The 15,290-nt window shown below is 39.1% G+C and overlaps 2 protein-coding genes and 1 pseudogene across 2 annotated transcripts in view; 1 reads left to right on the top strand and 2 right to left on the bottom strand.

Annotated features, from left to right (window-relative positions):
• LOC140239116 (uncharacterized) overlaps window positions 1-804 on the bottom strand; it is a 29,481-nt pseudogene extending 28,677 nt beyond the window's left edge.
• Window positions 1-15,290, top strand: part of LOC140238618 (intermembrane lipid transfer protein VPS13D-like) — a 133,365-nt gene that overhangs the window by 91,417 nt on the left and 26,658 nt on the right. The window contains exon 52 of the mRNA XM_072318518.1: window positions 14,730-14,905. Within this exon, the coding sequence (XP_072174619.1) occupies window positions 14,730-14,905 (176 nt within the window). The remainder of the gene's footprint in view (window positions 1-14,729; window positions 14,906-15,290) is intronic.
• LOC140239115 (uncharacterized) lies at window positions 6,817-7,683 on the bottom strand. Its single transcript, XM_072319004.1, has one exon. The coding sequence runs from the start codon at window positions 7,681-7,683 to the stop codon at window positions 6,817-6,819; it is 867 nt and encodes a 288-aa protein (XP_072175105.1).

Raw genomic sequence — 15,290 nt, 5'->3', positions numbered from 1 at the left:
CAGGTGTGGTAGTTGCACTATTACTTTCATTTGTAGATTTTGGTGAAGAGTAAATTTCTTCAGGTGTTGTTGTGTGGCTGCTAGAAGGGTTTTTAGAATTTTCTGACGGGGAATGTATGTCGGAGGGTGATGCACGAACTGGGAGCAAGACTCGGATGTTATTGGAAATGTTGCTTCGTATGAACAGCAATTGATGGGCAGAAGGGCATCCATCCAGAAGATCCATGTCACATGATCATTTAGGCGCACAGGTGCCCCCTTGTAGGGAATCTTCCTTGCATTTTGAAAGCAGAAGAGAGAACCTTCTCCACCACTGCCAAGCAAAGATGTACAGTTTACCTCATTCAATGCAGCTGAATACTCAGTGGATTTAATGGTACACCATGCTGGACTTGGTGGACGCAGAACTTCAACAAAGGCGTCTTGAGTAAAAAACTGTCTTTCCCCATTTTTGTCTTCCCTTAGAGCAAATAGGTAAAACTGACTGTCCTCGCCACTGATATTGTGTATACTGAGAGTCACTGTTAAGTAAGTTGATGTTCTTACACCATGAACTGAGAAACGTGTGAATTGCTGAGGTGTGAGGCATCCAGCAACCATGGTTCCATTTCTGCAGAAGTAGCATGAGGTGTAAATCGAGTAAACCTCATACTCAAAGGTGGAGTCTCTATCCAGAGGTTGAGTGAACTCCAGTGACCCATTTCTCCCTTCATAGAATGCGTAGACTTCCAAAGCCAGACTGTTACTGAGACACGTCATCAGTACTGCCACCAGTGGAAGTAGAAAGGGTCTGACGTAATCCATTTTCTGAACCAGATGTTATCCTGTTAGCAGGAAGGAGAGCAGCTCTATCATCAGACATTTTCTTATTATTATTATTATGTTAGTGTCATTGAAAAGAGTATTATCTCGGGAGGTCTGATACATTTGTACATAGGCGTACTGTAAATTAGTGCATTTCCATTGTGAAAGGTAATGAAGGTCTACTAAATGACAGTTGGAAGGATTTGTTCAATGTTTAGATAGACAAGCAATTGCCTTCCAGAACAATTCTCTGATGTAGATTAACATTCATTCTTAAACTACTGACAAGTCTAAATTTACAAACTGACATGACAAATAAAAGGCTTTTTCCAACGTGTTGAACTGGTGCCCCATAAAGATTGATACTGTTTCATTCATTACATCTTGTCTATTTTTTTCTTTGCTGAATAAATGACTCAACAGTGAAGTGACGCACAGATAACATGGTCAATTGAAATAATGATTTCATTTGAAATTAGCTTGACTGTGAAATTAGCTAATTTTACGTAATCTTGAATTGCTTCATCTTTTTCATGCATAATATGCTTGAAGTGCATTCAATATACAAATAAAAAATGTACATATGCCAAGATCTTGATTTCAGGAATAGGTACAATAGATCCAGGTTTCAAGTTAGCAAAGCAAGCAAGAAAGGGGGGGGGGGACCAAGCTGTTGCAGCCACTATTTGCTAGATACAACAGTTTGTTGCATGTTTTTATTCAGGAGAGTATGTTGTATTTGGCATGCCAAGCACTTTGACTTGTATTTCATTGTAATTTACTAAATCATTTGTGTGACAAATTAGCGAAGGGAAAAAAAAAAGATAGATTTCTTGCGAAATTTGTTGCCAGTAGGCCTAAGTGACTGAAATCTCTCAAAAGTGGTGGAGTTGGCAAGTACATGTAGACAAGAGGATAATTCATGATCAAGCTTCTTGATAAAATTGAAGTGTGTAATGCATTCTTACACATACTGTACAGCAGCATAGTTTTGGAAAAATACTGTTAAATTTATAAATTGAAGCTACAAATTTGTAAAATTTGTCAAAAAATTCCCTATCAAGACCTAAATCTTGTAACTTTTAACTTAAACCAAAATGTTCTTATAACTAAAAATACATTTAGCATTTCACATTTACAGTGTATATGATACAAGTCTTGCAACAAAGAGATGCAACTATTTTTTCAGCAGTAATACATGTAAGTACAGTGTAGATTAAAACATTGAATATATTTTAAAAAGTCTAGAACAGCCTTCAAATGAACCAATTACATACCTGTCAAGACCAAGGAATGGATACTGATGGCATGTGGTAGATATCTGAGGCAGGAATTCATGAAACAGGAAAGTACATGTACAAAAACTCATCCAAATCAATCCCAATGGTGCTGTACTTCCGTAAAGGTGTCACATGGACATCGGCTTTCCACAAACTACATTGTACGAATACATTGTATCATCGTACACGTGTATATGTGCCGCTGTACCTGTTGTGAGCATGGGCGGGGATTTTTTTTTCAACCGTAGTAGTGACGTGGTAGTGACGAACTTGCTTTGTTGTTTGTGCATTGAACCATGTACACTGAATGTGTGTTTCTTTGTGTGTATACACCCATTTGTGAGAATCAGAATTTTCGACACTCCTTTGTGTGTGGGGGGAGGGGGCGAAACTAGGGAGGGCGAAATGTATTGACTGAGCAGTATGATGTGAAGGACTGTCACTGCATGACTTTGTCCAAAATCCACTCATGGTCTCTGGCGCTGATGATTCAAAATCTGTACTTTTTGTTTGTTTGTTTGTTTGTTTGTTTAAAATGTTACGAGGTAAAAATCTGATGTCCTTTGATAGTTGATGTGCTCTGTTTACCCAAGGAGGTACTAGGCGAGTACCTCCTTGGTTTACCCTTGATTTGTAATGCAAATTGGAGGTGCACAGTTTGTAGAAGATCTGTTGAGGTCGTGTTTATGATAATGAATGCGAATTGATGTGTCACACTGACTTTGAATGGTAGTGGCTTGTTGCATAATTAGAATGACTCAGAAGTACAAAAATTACAAGACTCAGAAGTGAAACTTTCTTTTAATATATTTTATTTCCTTCATGGTAAAGGCTACTCGACACATTTTGAAATTATAGTACAAAATCTTCCATTGTAGTGTAAATGGATTACACAGACAAACCTACTTGCAGTTCTTGTGTTCCCTTAATGTATAATACATCCAACGTTGTTCAAACCTTAACATGGCAGCTATAAATGACCGATGATTTATGCTGACCAAAACGTCTCCCAGTTTGCACTGTACCGTATATGACTTATGTACAATGTAGAATTCATTTAAAATTCAGAAACATTTTCATCAAGCTAGCTTTTAAAGGCAAAATGCATGATATCAGGGTGATAGTGGTCAGGGTGATAATAATGATGATGATTATGTCCTCTCACCAGAGGACCAGGCCCTCATTAGTAACCAAAATATGGTCAGATACTGTTGTACAATGTAGAATTTATAGAATTTTTATTTACTCTTTTGGCCCCCTCTCAGGGTATGAAAGTGCAAACAAAAGAAGAATATAAATAACATAACAACAGACCAGTGAATACAATTCTGTTAGAATATATATATAATGACTCAAAGATATATACAGATAGTACATGTGTAGCATATTAGAATACAATCATGAGTAAAATGAAAATAGAAAATTCAGAGGGTTAGGTGGTCATTTACAATTGTACATGTTGATCACGAGGAATAGCATCGGTACAAATGTAATGTATGACTGTTGATATCTGCTAAAGGCAGGATTTGAACTCCATATTTCATACTCAGAGGTTGAACAATTCTACCACCTTGCTCGTATAATAGTTCAGGTAGTAGATGCAAAGTGCATACAATCAAATGAAAGAAGAAAATCAAGGAAGTCTTTATACAATGACAGAATAGCATAGTACTGTATGCACACACAATACAGAGATCACAAGAAGTAGTATCTACAATTTCAAAATTTTCAAAAACATGTGAACATACTTGTATTAACAGACAAATTGTCACAAACATACTTGCAGTTCCCTTTTTTAATGTATAGTACATGCAACGAGATTTCATAAACATGAACATGGCAACTTATCATTTATGCTGCTCAAAATGTCTCCCTATTTGCACATAAAAGTCAGACTTACGTTGTTGCCCATTTGTCAATTCAGAAACATTTTCATCAAACAAGTTTTTCAAAGCAAAATGCATAAATTCAAGGTGATAGTGGTCATGGTGATAAATGGTGATTATACCCTCTTACAGAGGACCAGGCCAACATTAGTAGCCTAAATATGTTTGGGTGGTCATTTTGATGTTGATCAAAAGGAACTGCATTGTTATGTATATAATGACCATGGATGAATGCAGAAGGCAGGATTTGAACTCCATATTTCCTGACATAGAGATATAACAACTCCACCACCGTGCTCTTACAATAGTTCAGGTACTGTATACGCCAAATATTTTCAGAGACTCCAACTCACCCGCTTTCAACGGGAGATCTCCCGCCAAAAGCCCATTTTTGCAAAATCTCCTGTTCTCCCGTTTGAGACTTAATTTCTCCCGCTTGAAATGATTTTTTTTGACTTAGTGTCGTTGCGTCTTGAAAAATAAGCCTTAGATAGCACAAGATAACATCTAGAACCCTAGAGTTGGACCCCGGCAGCCAGGAACTTTGCGCTTTGCGCACATCAAGTTGGAGTCTCCCGTTTGCTAGGGGTTTCAAGCGGGAGAATCTCCAGATCAGAAGGTGCTTGGGGTTGGAGTCTCTGTATTTTGCAAGGTTATATTCTCTCAAATCTTGCCAGTCAGGTGCTATTTGCGAAAATGTTTACTCTTTAAATTCATGAAATTCTTCCGTCGAGATGTTGTCATTGCAACTGATTGACAAATTACAAATACTCTGTTCCTGACATAAATGCAACGTGCATGCATGTATTCTTTTGTTCAGTACTGTATTCCACAATGGTGAATTCAACCTCTCGCATAAATGTCGGAATGTCCCAATTCATAAAAAATTAGAATTACTAAATAGATGGCGTATGCAGTATAAGATACAAAGTGCATACAATCAAATGAGAGAAGAAAATGTGCAATGACAATAGCATAGTTCTGTAACATACACAGTCACACATGTTTACACAGATATCAGTAAGAGGTTATAACAATAATTTCAGAGTTTTCAGACACACACAAATATACATGGTTTCACAGGCTGATATACATGGTTTCACAGAATTATATACAATGGCGTATAATACATATATACATTTGATTTGTAAAATATGATTAGCATTTCTTTGTGTCTTGCTTTTACCAGATGATGGTGTATTTCAGAGAATATGTGCAAAATCTATGAACCTAAATGAGAGCAAAAGAGAATTATAGGATCATGCTTTTAGACAAACCCTAAAGTACACTTCCAGAGAGACATACAGAAGAACATGGAAGGGCACATTTCATTCAGATCATGATGTACATATGTGACCCTGCATCACAAAACCAACAAAAAGTCACCAGACATGGATTTTTAGATAAGGGCAGATTCTGAAAGAGCAGACGTTAAGCTTTAAAAATGATGTACAACTTCAAATGGACTCCCCTAACCTACCTAAATACTGGAAAGAAAGCACACACTCTGGAAAAGTGTGAACTGAGAAAAGAGGCTCTGAAGTACATGGTCTATTCAAGCGGTAGTATAATCTTTACCAAGCCGTGCTAGCTGTGCCATAAAAGGGACAAAACCGGTCGCTTACAAAACAAATGTAAACCACTGGAGCAGCAACAATGAAGGGATTATCAGATCAAGCTGAAATTAAGCATGTTCTATTAAAACACTCTGTCCATGATTAATGCTAGCTTTCAAAGCAGTAGCATCATCTTTCCAAAAGTTATTAGACTTGAAAGTGAAGAGTGAGCAAAGGATTTCAAGAAATGAAAAGCAGGCTCTAAGACATACCTGATCATTCTACTCTCCCCCCAAAAAGGGTTGTAGAAAAACTGCAAAAAACACACTTTCCCATTCACATTAAGATCCCAAACTGAAGAATAATGTAGAAGAAGGATAGGTCTTTCAGAAAATATGAAAAACTCAAGATTGACTTGGTTGAACCATTTCACCTTTTTTGAGTCCTAACTTAAAATCAAGGGGTGCGACCTTTTGTTTGTTTTGTGATGCACGGTCACATATAATTTCTTTGTGACCTTCTTTTATCAGATGATGTCTTGTGTGTTTGAAATAGTAAAGCAATGCTCATAGCAAAGCAATGAAACCCATTATTAAACCGTTTAGATGAGATATCATACATAGAAAATAAAATATAGAAATTGATATCATTGAATGCACTGATGAAGAAGACAATGGAATACTATTTTGCAGACACAAACCCTTGTTGGTCGTAAAGGAGTCTGTGCAAGATAAAGAAAAAAAAATGCAAGCACCATTGGCACTGTCCCACAGGCCCTGTACTGTAGCTGCTCCCAGACTCCTTTACGACCAACAAGGGTTTTGATCTGCAAAAGTAATGGAATATTGAAATCGAAATATAATTTGCAGTGCACATATCCATATTCATATAAAAACATACTATGTCTTCCATTTATTATAATACATGTATGTATATTTACGTCATATATTTTGAACAGGACAATAGTACTGTCTTTGAGAGATATTAAACCGAAAATATCTCTCATTTCTATTTGGAATCAATGAATACAGTGTAGTTCTAGTGAAAAACAGAACTCAGTGCTGTGTTTGTTTTTGTTTTTGTTTTTGTTTTTTTTCTTTTTCTTTTTTCCATGTCATGCAAGGTTTGGATTGAGTGCATCTTTAACTTTGTCATGTATAGTATACACAACAGTGTAAGGATTTACATGTAAGTAGTGCACTAGTATTTGGTGTATATTTGTATGGCTTTCATTAAGAAGAGGAGCCTGTATATCTTATCTGTTATATAAACAATACAAGCATATGGCAGTCAGAGAGAGAATGGGAAAAATATGACTAGTGCCACCAAAGTGTTCTTGGTGAAGGCTTCCTGTTGTATGGTGGTTGCACAGTTACTTTCGTCTGTAGATTTTGGTGAAAAGTAAATTTCTTCTGGTGTTGTCGTGTGGTTGCTGGAAGGGTTTCTAGAATTTTCTGACTCGGGAATGTTTGTTGGAGGTTGATACACAAACTGAGAACAAGACTCGGATGTTACTGGAAATTTTGCTTCGTATGAACAGCAGTTGATGGGCAGACGGGCATCCATCCAGAAGATCCATGTCACATGATCATTTAGCCGCACTGGTGTCCCCTTGTAAGGAATCTTCTTTGCATTTTGAAAGCAGAAGAGAGAACCTTCTCCATCGCTGGCAAGCAGAGATGTACAGTTTACCTCATTCAATGCAGCTGAATACTCAGAGGGTTTCACAGTACATTCTGCTGGACTTGGTGGACGCAGAACTTCAACGAAGGCGTCTTCAGTGAAAGACTGTCTTTTACCATTTCTGTCTTCCCTCATAGCAAATAGGTAAAACTGGCTGTCATCTGCATTGATACTGCGAACACTGAGAGTCACTGTTAAGTGAGTTGATGTTCTCACACCATGAACGGAGAAACATGTGAATTGCTGAGGTGTGAGGCATCCAGCAACCATGGTTCCATTTTTGCAGAAGAAGCACGAGGCAGAAATCAAGTAAACCTCATATTCGAAACTGGATTCACTTGACAAAGGTTGATTGAACTCCAGTGACCCATCTCTCCCTTCATAGAACGTGTAGACTTCCAAAGTCAGACTGCTAGTGAGGCACATCATCAATACAGCCACCAGTGGAGGTAGAAAGGATCTAATGTAATCCATTGTGAGAACCAGATGTTATCCTGTTAGAAGGAAAAAGAGATCAAAGCCCTATCATTAGTGGTTGACATTTTTATATCATAGCCCAGAAGGTGTTATACAATAAGTACATTTCCATCGGGATGGTGATAGGTAATTAAAAGTGAGTGTACTATCTTGTGTTGAAGTCCTGTTCTATGTTTAGATTACAAGTGATAGAATCCCAAACCATTCAGTGATGATGGTTTAATTCTGAACTACTGACAAGTTCAAATTCACAACTACTGTCAGAGCTGATGAAGGTTTTTCCAACAGACAAACTGGTACCACATAAGGAATATTACTGATTAATTCATTAGATCTTTTAACTCCTTTTTTTCCTCACTTATAAATCAACAGTGAAGTGAAACACAGATTCTAGAAAGAACTTGATCGTGTTTACATTCGAAATTAACTCTCCAATTTTTTCTCGAGTTGCTTTATCTTTTTCATGCTTACTATACTTGAAGTGCAATACAATCTACATGTCAGAAATTCATGCATGCCAACATTTTGATGTGAGATAAAGGTAGAATCTAGGTTTCAAGGAAGCAAAGCAAAGGGGGTTGTACAGTGGTGGGGGATCAGAAGACTAGTTTTTCTCCCATTTAAGTGGGGCTCCCGCTTGAGCAGTGGCTGGTATTGGCCCGTGCAAACCACCCACCATGAAGTCCAGTATGTGGGCCTTAATGGTGCATACACAAGTAGTTATTAGTAAACTTCATATTATCTTTAAATATGTTTCCATTTCACCATTCAAACGTTTGGTAACAACATGCACATTACAACACTTTGATAGTGACAAACACATTTGCTTATATTCATCCCTCCTTCGTATGCTGGTTATCACACACGCTTAATTGTCCACAAGTAAACACACTTGTACATTGTACTTGTACATGTACAGAAGCACAAAGAAGGAGAATGTGGGCTGCATGTGGGGAAGGTGAATCTCCATCTAGGACTGAGAACTTTGGTATTGCACGCAATATGACCACCAGCACTACATCCTACTCTTTAACAACAGCTGATGTTTTAGACTGCACATTTGGCAGAATCTTTGTAGGATTGTTTGGAAACAATCCTTCTGGTAAGGAAATGAAATCCTGTTATTATATCAAAGGATTACTGTATAATCTCTAGACATTAATGATGGTCAAAGGTCTTTGTTTTCTTCCCATTTTTTCCTCTTCCCATAACACGTGTGAGTAACTCCTGCTTTTGTTTTGAATTGTGGGACTATAAGCACGCTCAATGCTCTTTAGCAAGCTGTTTCATAGATAATGAAACTGTCACTGTTGCAAATAGGCACCCTGCCTTAGACTAGGATAATTACTCTACCAAGTTTCCAGTGTACTACATTCATATTTGATATGAATATGAATTTACTGAGGTGTGAAGGCGGGCAATTTTTGTGCACCTTATTATATGAGGTAGTGACGTCTTATTTCAGTGAGAATATAGCTTCTTTTTAATTTTTTTTTTTTTTCTTTGCAGGTGAGAGTATTCTGCACATCTGTATTGATATCTCGTGACACCATTTGGTGCTCTTGATTTTTCATCACCCAGATATTCTGTCTTTACAGTATGTGATAGTTGGGGTGCAAGGCTTGCAGTACATACATGTATGTAACACAAGCAGCAAGCCACCCATAATTTGACCACTACTCTGTCCAAAATTCTACCACAACACTGTCCAAAATTTGACCGCCTGCTGCATGTAGAAACCTACACTTTTGAGCACAGTGGAATCTTGGTGCCTGTACGGGCTGATACAGATACCAACTGTTTCTACCAACCCCAAACGGATTAAAACCTTGAATATAAAATATGGCCTTCACAAAGGCCATTGGTATACCTGGTGAGACTAAGGAATGGACACTGATGACATGTAGTGGAAATTCGAAGCAGGAGTTCATGAAACATGACAGCACACAGGGACACTCCAGTCATTCCTAGTGCTAGTGAGCAGTAGACACCTGTATAGGATGGTAGAAGACTTAATGGTGTGCTGCATATTCTCTCTTGGATATTTATGTGGCCCTGAAAAGGGCCTACCCACTCTTGACATTTTGGCAAGCATGTTCCTGTCATTTTCGAGAGAATATGTGTAATTGGAGGGAAAAATCAAGCTTGACTGCCCCACAGGAAGGATATAAAGGTGCTTTGGGTTCCTGAATGGTGGGAAAGTCGTTGATTGGGTGAACAGCTAGATCACAGTGGGTTCACGAGCAGGTCAATGTAAAGTGCCAATGAACTTTTAATAAGGCGCCAAAACATCAACTGATCATACATCAAGGGAAACAATGAATGGGCAACACAGATTTGTATGAAGTCCAAAGTCCATAATGACTCTCAATGTGATGTACAATGTATTGCTAGTGAAGAACATGCCTTTTTGTATGTACAGTGTACATGCAATCTTCGCTGAATATTTTTAAAGATAATATAAAGTTTTGGTATTACCTCAAAAGTTTCCCTGAATTTCCTTGTCTTAGTTTGTGTTTCAGGTTAAAGTACCTTTCATATAACTATAAACACTGTGAGACTTACTCGCCCCAAAGTGCTCTCATGTCTTAGTAATCATGCAATAATGGTTTCGTACCAGAGCTGCCGCCGTACGGCGGCGAAGTAGTACACATACGTATTGTACGAAACCATTATTGCATGTTATAAAATGGGTTCAAGAATGTAGCCAATTGGAAGCGCTGAAATGAGTCACGTGTGCGTGCATTAATTTCTTAGTATATGCACTAAGAAGAGTCTCTCTTCCACCTCCCTGGCCCGACGTACGTCACAATGTTTACACTAGCAGTGCGCACTCAATCAGTTGTTACAAGTGCGTCACGCGCTACTATACGCGCTGTCAATCCTGTAAACAACTTCTAGTTCGGGCCGCGGGCTGCCACAACAGCCGGCGGCCTTTCTTGTGCATAACACGTGGCGTACGTATACTCTTATACGTACGTACAGTAGGACCTACTTATGTGCGGGATTTCCAAGTGCGACGTGCGTAAATGTTTGGGACGAACATCTTCGGACATCTTGACTTTTGAGCGAGTGCTACATGTAGCTGACTGGTATTTACCCACAAAGGTACGTGAATAATGCTGATTAGTTTTCGACCCATTTTATAAAACAAATGATGCACAGGATTATTTCGTGGCGTTAGTGAAGGTGCGGCGCACTCTCAAGTATTGACAACAGTTGCAAACATGCACTCGGCTGCGCCTCGTGCATGTCGCACCATTGTCAATACTCTCGAGCGCGCCGCACCTTCACTAACACACTCTATCCTGTGCATCATTTGTATAATACCGGTAACTGCGACCAGCAGCGTGCAGCCCCATACGCATACTGAGTAGCTAACTGCGACCAGCAGCCCCATACGCATAGCTAAATGGGGCTTCGCATTGTACACTGTAGCTTACAGGATCATGACAGATTTAGTATCGCGGGTAAATATCAACTTAAAATCCAAAAATTTCTTCAATTTGAAGACTTACCAGTTAAGTTGAAGTATTGAAAACAGGCTTCGGGCAACGTTTGGTTTTGCCAATAGTTCCTTTCTGTTTGAATTGATGACTGAATGTGACTCGGTCGAGAGGACCTTGGGAGAGCTACACTGAATTGACGGCCAGCGCATGCGCACACAAACATCTTATCCGTTCATGGATTTGAAATTTGTTCGCATGTGATGTGTGCGTATGCGCTGGCCGTAGTAATCAGTGTATGTAGCTCTCCCAAGGTCCTCTCGACAGAGTCACATTCAGTCATCAATTCGAACAGAAAGGGACTATTGGCAGAACCAAACGTTGCCCGAAGCCTGTTTTCAAGACTTCAACTTAATTGGTAAGTCTTCAAATTGAAGAATTTTTTGGATTTTAAGTTGATATTTACCCGCGATACATAAATCTGTCATGATCCTGAATGATACAATGCGAAGCCCCATTACGCTATGCGTATGGGGCTGCTGGTCGCAGTTAATTGCATGATTACTAAGAAATGAGAGCACTTTGGGGCGAGTAAGTCTCACAGTGTTAGTTATATGAAAGGTACTTTAACCTGAAACACGGAAATTCAGGGAAACTTTTGAGGTACCAAAACTTTTTATTATCTTTGAGTGTGCATGTGTACGCATTTGTGTGAATCAGGATCATTGAATCAGATATATCTTGAAGCGGAGCCAGCGTGTAAACCAAAACAACAAAAAAAGAAGTGTAACCAAAAATGTTTACGGTTACGTCCGCATTTTGCCCATGTGGACGGCACTAGTTTCATGCATTTGCATTCAGTGGGAGCAAGCATTCTCTGATTGGTTTTAATAGTCGTTTGCTTTGTGATCCCTTCTATGTGACAATGGATCCTTCCGGCCGTTTATTTTAGCTTCTTCAGAACCCTATGACGGATTTTCACCAAACTTGTCAGGAAGCATCCCAAGGGTGATAGGATCTTAATTTGTTCAATTACGCACCATATCCTCCAACCACTGCATCCCCCCCCCCCCTCCCCAATCTGGTGACTGTAGTTTCAGGTTTGCTCATATGGCAGATCTGAGGATGCCCCCCTCAACCTCGGGGCTATAAGGAGTTGGGGGGGGGGGGCAATCAAGTTGGGGCCAATTTTTCAGTTTCATATTCTTCAAAAAAGCATGGTCAGATGTTCTCCAGATTTGGCAGGAATTTTCTTGAGGAGGATAGAGTGACTTGTACAAATGAGCACCATTCCTAACTCTTTCCCCCAGGAAACCAAGAAACCCTAAATTTGAGAACCTTGAAAAAGTCATGTTAGTGAGAAGTAGACATATTGGGTGGTACTGTACAAGGCTTAACGGTGCATCCCGCATTCTTTCTTCTTTCTTGGACATGTATGTGGCCCTGAATAGAGCCTACCCACTCTCAGGGTTTTGACAAGCATGTTCCTGTCGTTTACAAGACAATGAGTAATTGGAGGGAAAATCTGGCTTAAATACCCCCAGGAAGGATCGAAGAGGCTTTGGGTTCCTGCGGGAGGGAAAGTCTCTGATTGGCTGAACAGCATCAACCAATCACACATCAAGGGTAAAAAAATGAATGGGTATCACAAATTTGTATGCAGTCTAAAGTCCATATCTGACTCCCAGTGTGATGTATTGCTGGTGAAGGACATGCTTTTCTGCTTGTACAATGTGTGTACATTATGTTCACTGAATATCTTTGTGTGTGTGCATGGATTTCAGTGAATCAGGATCATTGATATTCATATCAGTGTTGGGCCGGGGACAGAATTCATCAACTGCACGAGTAGTAGTGTGTGAGGAATCGTGGCTGCACGTCTATGTTCAAAATCATCCTGTCGACTTCAGCAGTGATAGGCCAAGATTTTTTAGCTCACCTGAGCAAAAGGCTCAGCAAGTGTGCTATTGCGATCATTTATTGTTCATCGTGCATCTTGTGCCGTGCCTTAACATTTTTTTCAGAGTTTGGGGGAACAATCAAGCCAATTGGGGTTAAATTTTCACAGTTTAATTTTCTTCAAAAAAGCATGGTCAAATTTTCACCAAATTTGGCAGGAATATTTGTAAAGAGGATAGAATGTGTATTTGTACAAATGAGCACCGTGCCTAACTTTTGACCCCAGGGGGTTCAGAAACCCAAAATATGAGAATTTTGAAAAAGGGGTCTTCCATGAAACCAGAATATAGTATAAATGTATGTCCAAGTTTGTTTATGATAGATTCAGCCATGGTACCACTGTTACCAAGCTCAAATAGGGGGCCAGTTTTCGCAGTTTGACCTTCTTTTGGAAAACTCATTGTTAATTTTCTACAAACTGGGCATGTTTCATTGCCAGAGTGATAGAATGTGGACACCATGCCCCCTTGGGGATTTCCCAAAGCTCCCATTTTTTTCTTGGGTGACAGTCTGCAAGAATGTGCACAAGGTGAACTTGCGATACTCAGGTGAGCAGGAGAGTCCCAGGTCTCTTGTTTATAGCAAATGATTTACAAATCACTCTCCATCTAGGTAGATAAGCACATGTCAGTTATTGAGTGTTTTAGTGGTAGCCACAATTGAAAAAAAAAAAAGAAAGAAAATGCTCAGGTTGGACTGCAACCTAACAATCTGAGTTTTTAGACAGGCGTTGTATCCACTGGACTACAGAGCTAGGATGTATTTGTTGTTCCACTTTCTATACTTAGATACATTTCCACTAGTTGGAGAGTCTGGTGATACTTTGGCAAAACCGAGTTTCCCATTTCCTCCTACAAAAACATTCCTACAATTTACCTGCTCCTTTTACCTGCTTCCGTGGTTTGTTAGAGTTTTTTCTTCTCTTTTCCTTTTCATCTTTGTGATTTGTTAATGGTCCCTTTGTGTGTCAACCACCACTCACCAGTGAAGAAGGCAGCTCTGTGATGAACACACATGGAATCATGTCTCATTCCTAAAAATATTATGGAAAGAAGTTCCATTGAATACTTGCTCATAGCCTAGTATGCAACTACAATACATTGTGCATAGCAGTGTAAATACCACAGCTTTACTCTTGCCCAACATTATGTCAACCACATATGATTTTCACCTCTTAATTGACATTACAACAGAATTCCCCTTTTTCATCTTTTCTCTCTGTTAGAATTGAACAACAAACCAACAAGATGTTGATATTCTTTATTTATCACATTGTTTGCATGTTGGATACAGGAGAATTTTTTTGTTGTTGTTGGTCTGTCAAGCTTATGACTTGCCAGTTGTCAACCTAGGAGTTTAGAAATAGATTCTGTCTACCATAAGTTGATCATCAGGGTTCGAAATTGGCGATGGTCCGCTGGCCATTGGCCACCCAAAATCACGTCGGACTAGCTAAAAATCATAATATTCTGAAGCTACTAGTCCGTCTGGCTAGCCAAAATATCGCTTCAGTATCAAAATTGATTCTAAGTAGTCCGCCTGGCCAGTTAAAAAAAAAGTTAAGTGCGACCCCTGCCATATTCGTTTTTGAAGTCCAGATATTTAACCCGCCATCTTGCTATATTTTTTGCACTCCAGGGATCCCAGAATCCAAAGAATCACCTGGCCATCACATCAGGGTCAAAGGTCATCTTCCACTGGCCCCGAGATGACCTGGACAAGCTGCTCTGTGTTAGGATGGTGGACTTGGAGGGGTGTCGGTGGTCCGGTGGCCTGAGAATTGACCAGCCGGGCTCCTACAATATCAATATGAGGTCAGCTAAAAGTTCTCTGCCATTACTTTATTCAAGAATAAGAAGTCAAAAGCCCCAACCCTACCACTTCATAGCATACTTGTACCTGCCAACAGTTCCTATCAAAAAGAGATATTTATTTTTCTTTCAGCAAAAAAAAAAAAGGTGTAATTCAGTCCTGTATGCTTGTTTTTTATGAACAATTACTGCATAATTGTGGTGCATGTATGAGGAATAAATATTGGGTTTTTTTTTTCAAAGTGTATTGTATTTGTTCCTACAAATGTTGGCTTGTTTGTGAAATGTCAGGGTTGACAGGTATGTCATGTAAAGTATTTCTCTGTAATTTCTTGCGAGAAGTACATGGGTCAATGTTAAAGAGAAACTGTTGAAAAATATCAATGTG

This window comes from Diadema setosum, chromosome 15 (genome assembly GCF_964275005.1).
Source record: "Diadema setosum chromosome 15, eeDiaSeto1, whole genome shotgun sequence".
Lineage (NCBI taxonomy): Eukaryota > Metazoa > Echinodermata > Echinoidea > Diadematoida > Diadematidae > Diadema > Diadema setosum.
Note: the sequence above shows the minus strand (reverse complement) of the source record. Positions and strands in the feature narration are given on the sequence as shown.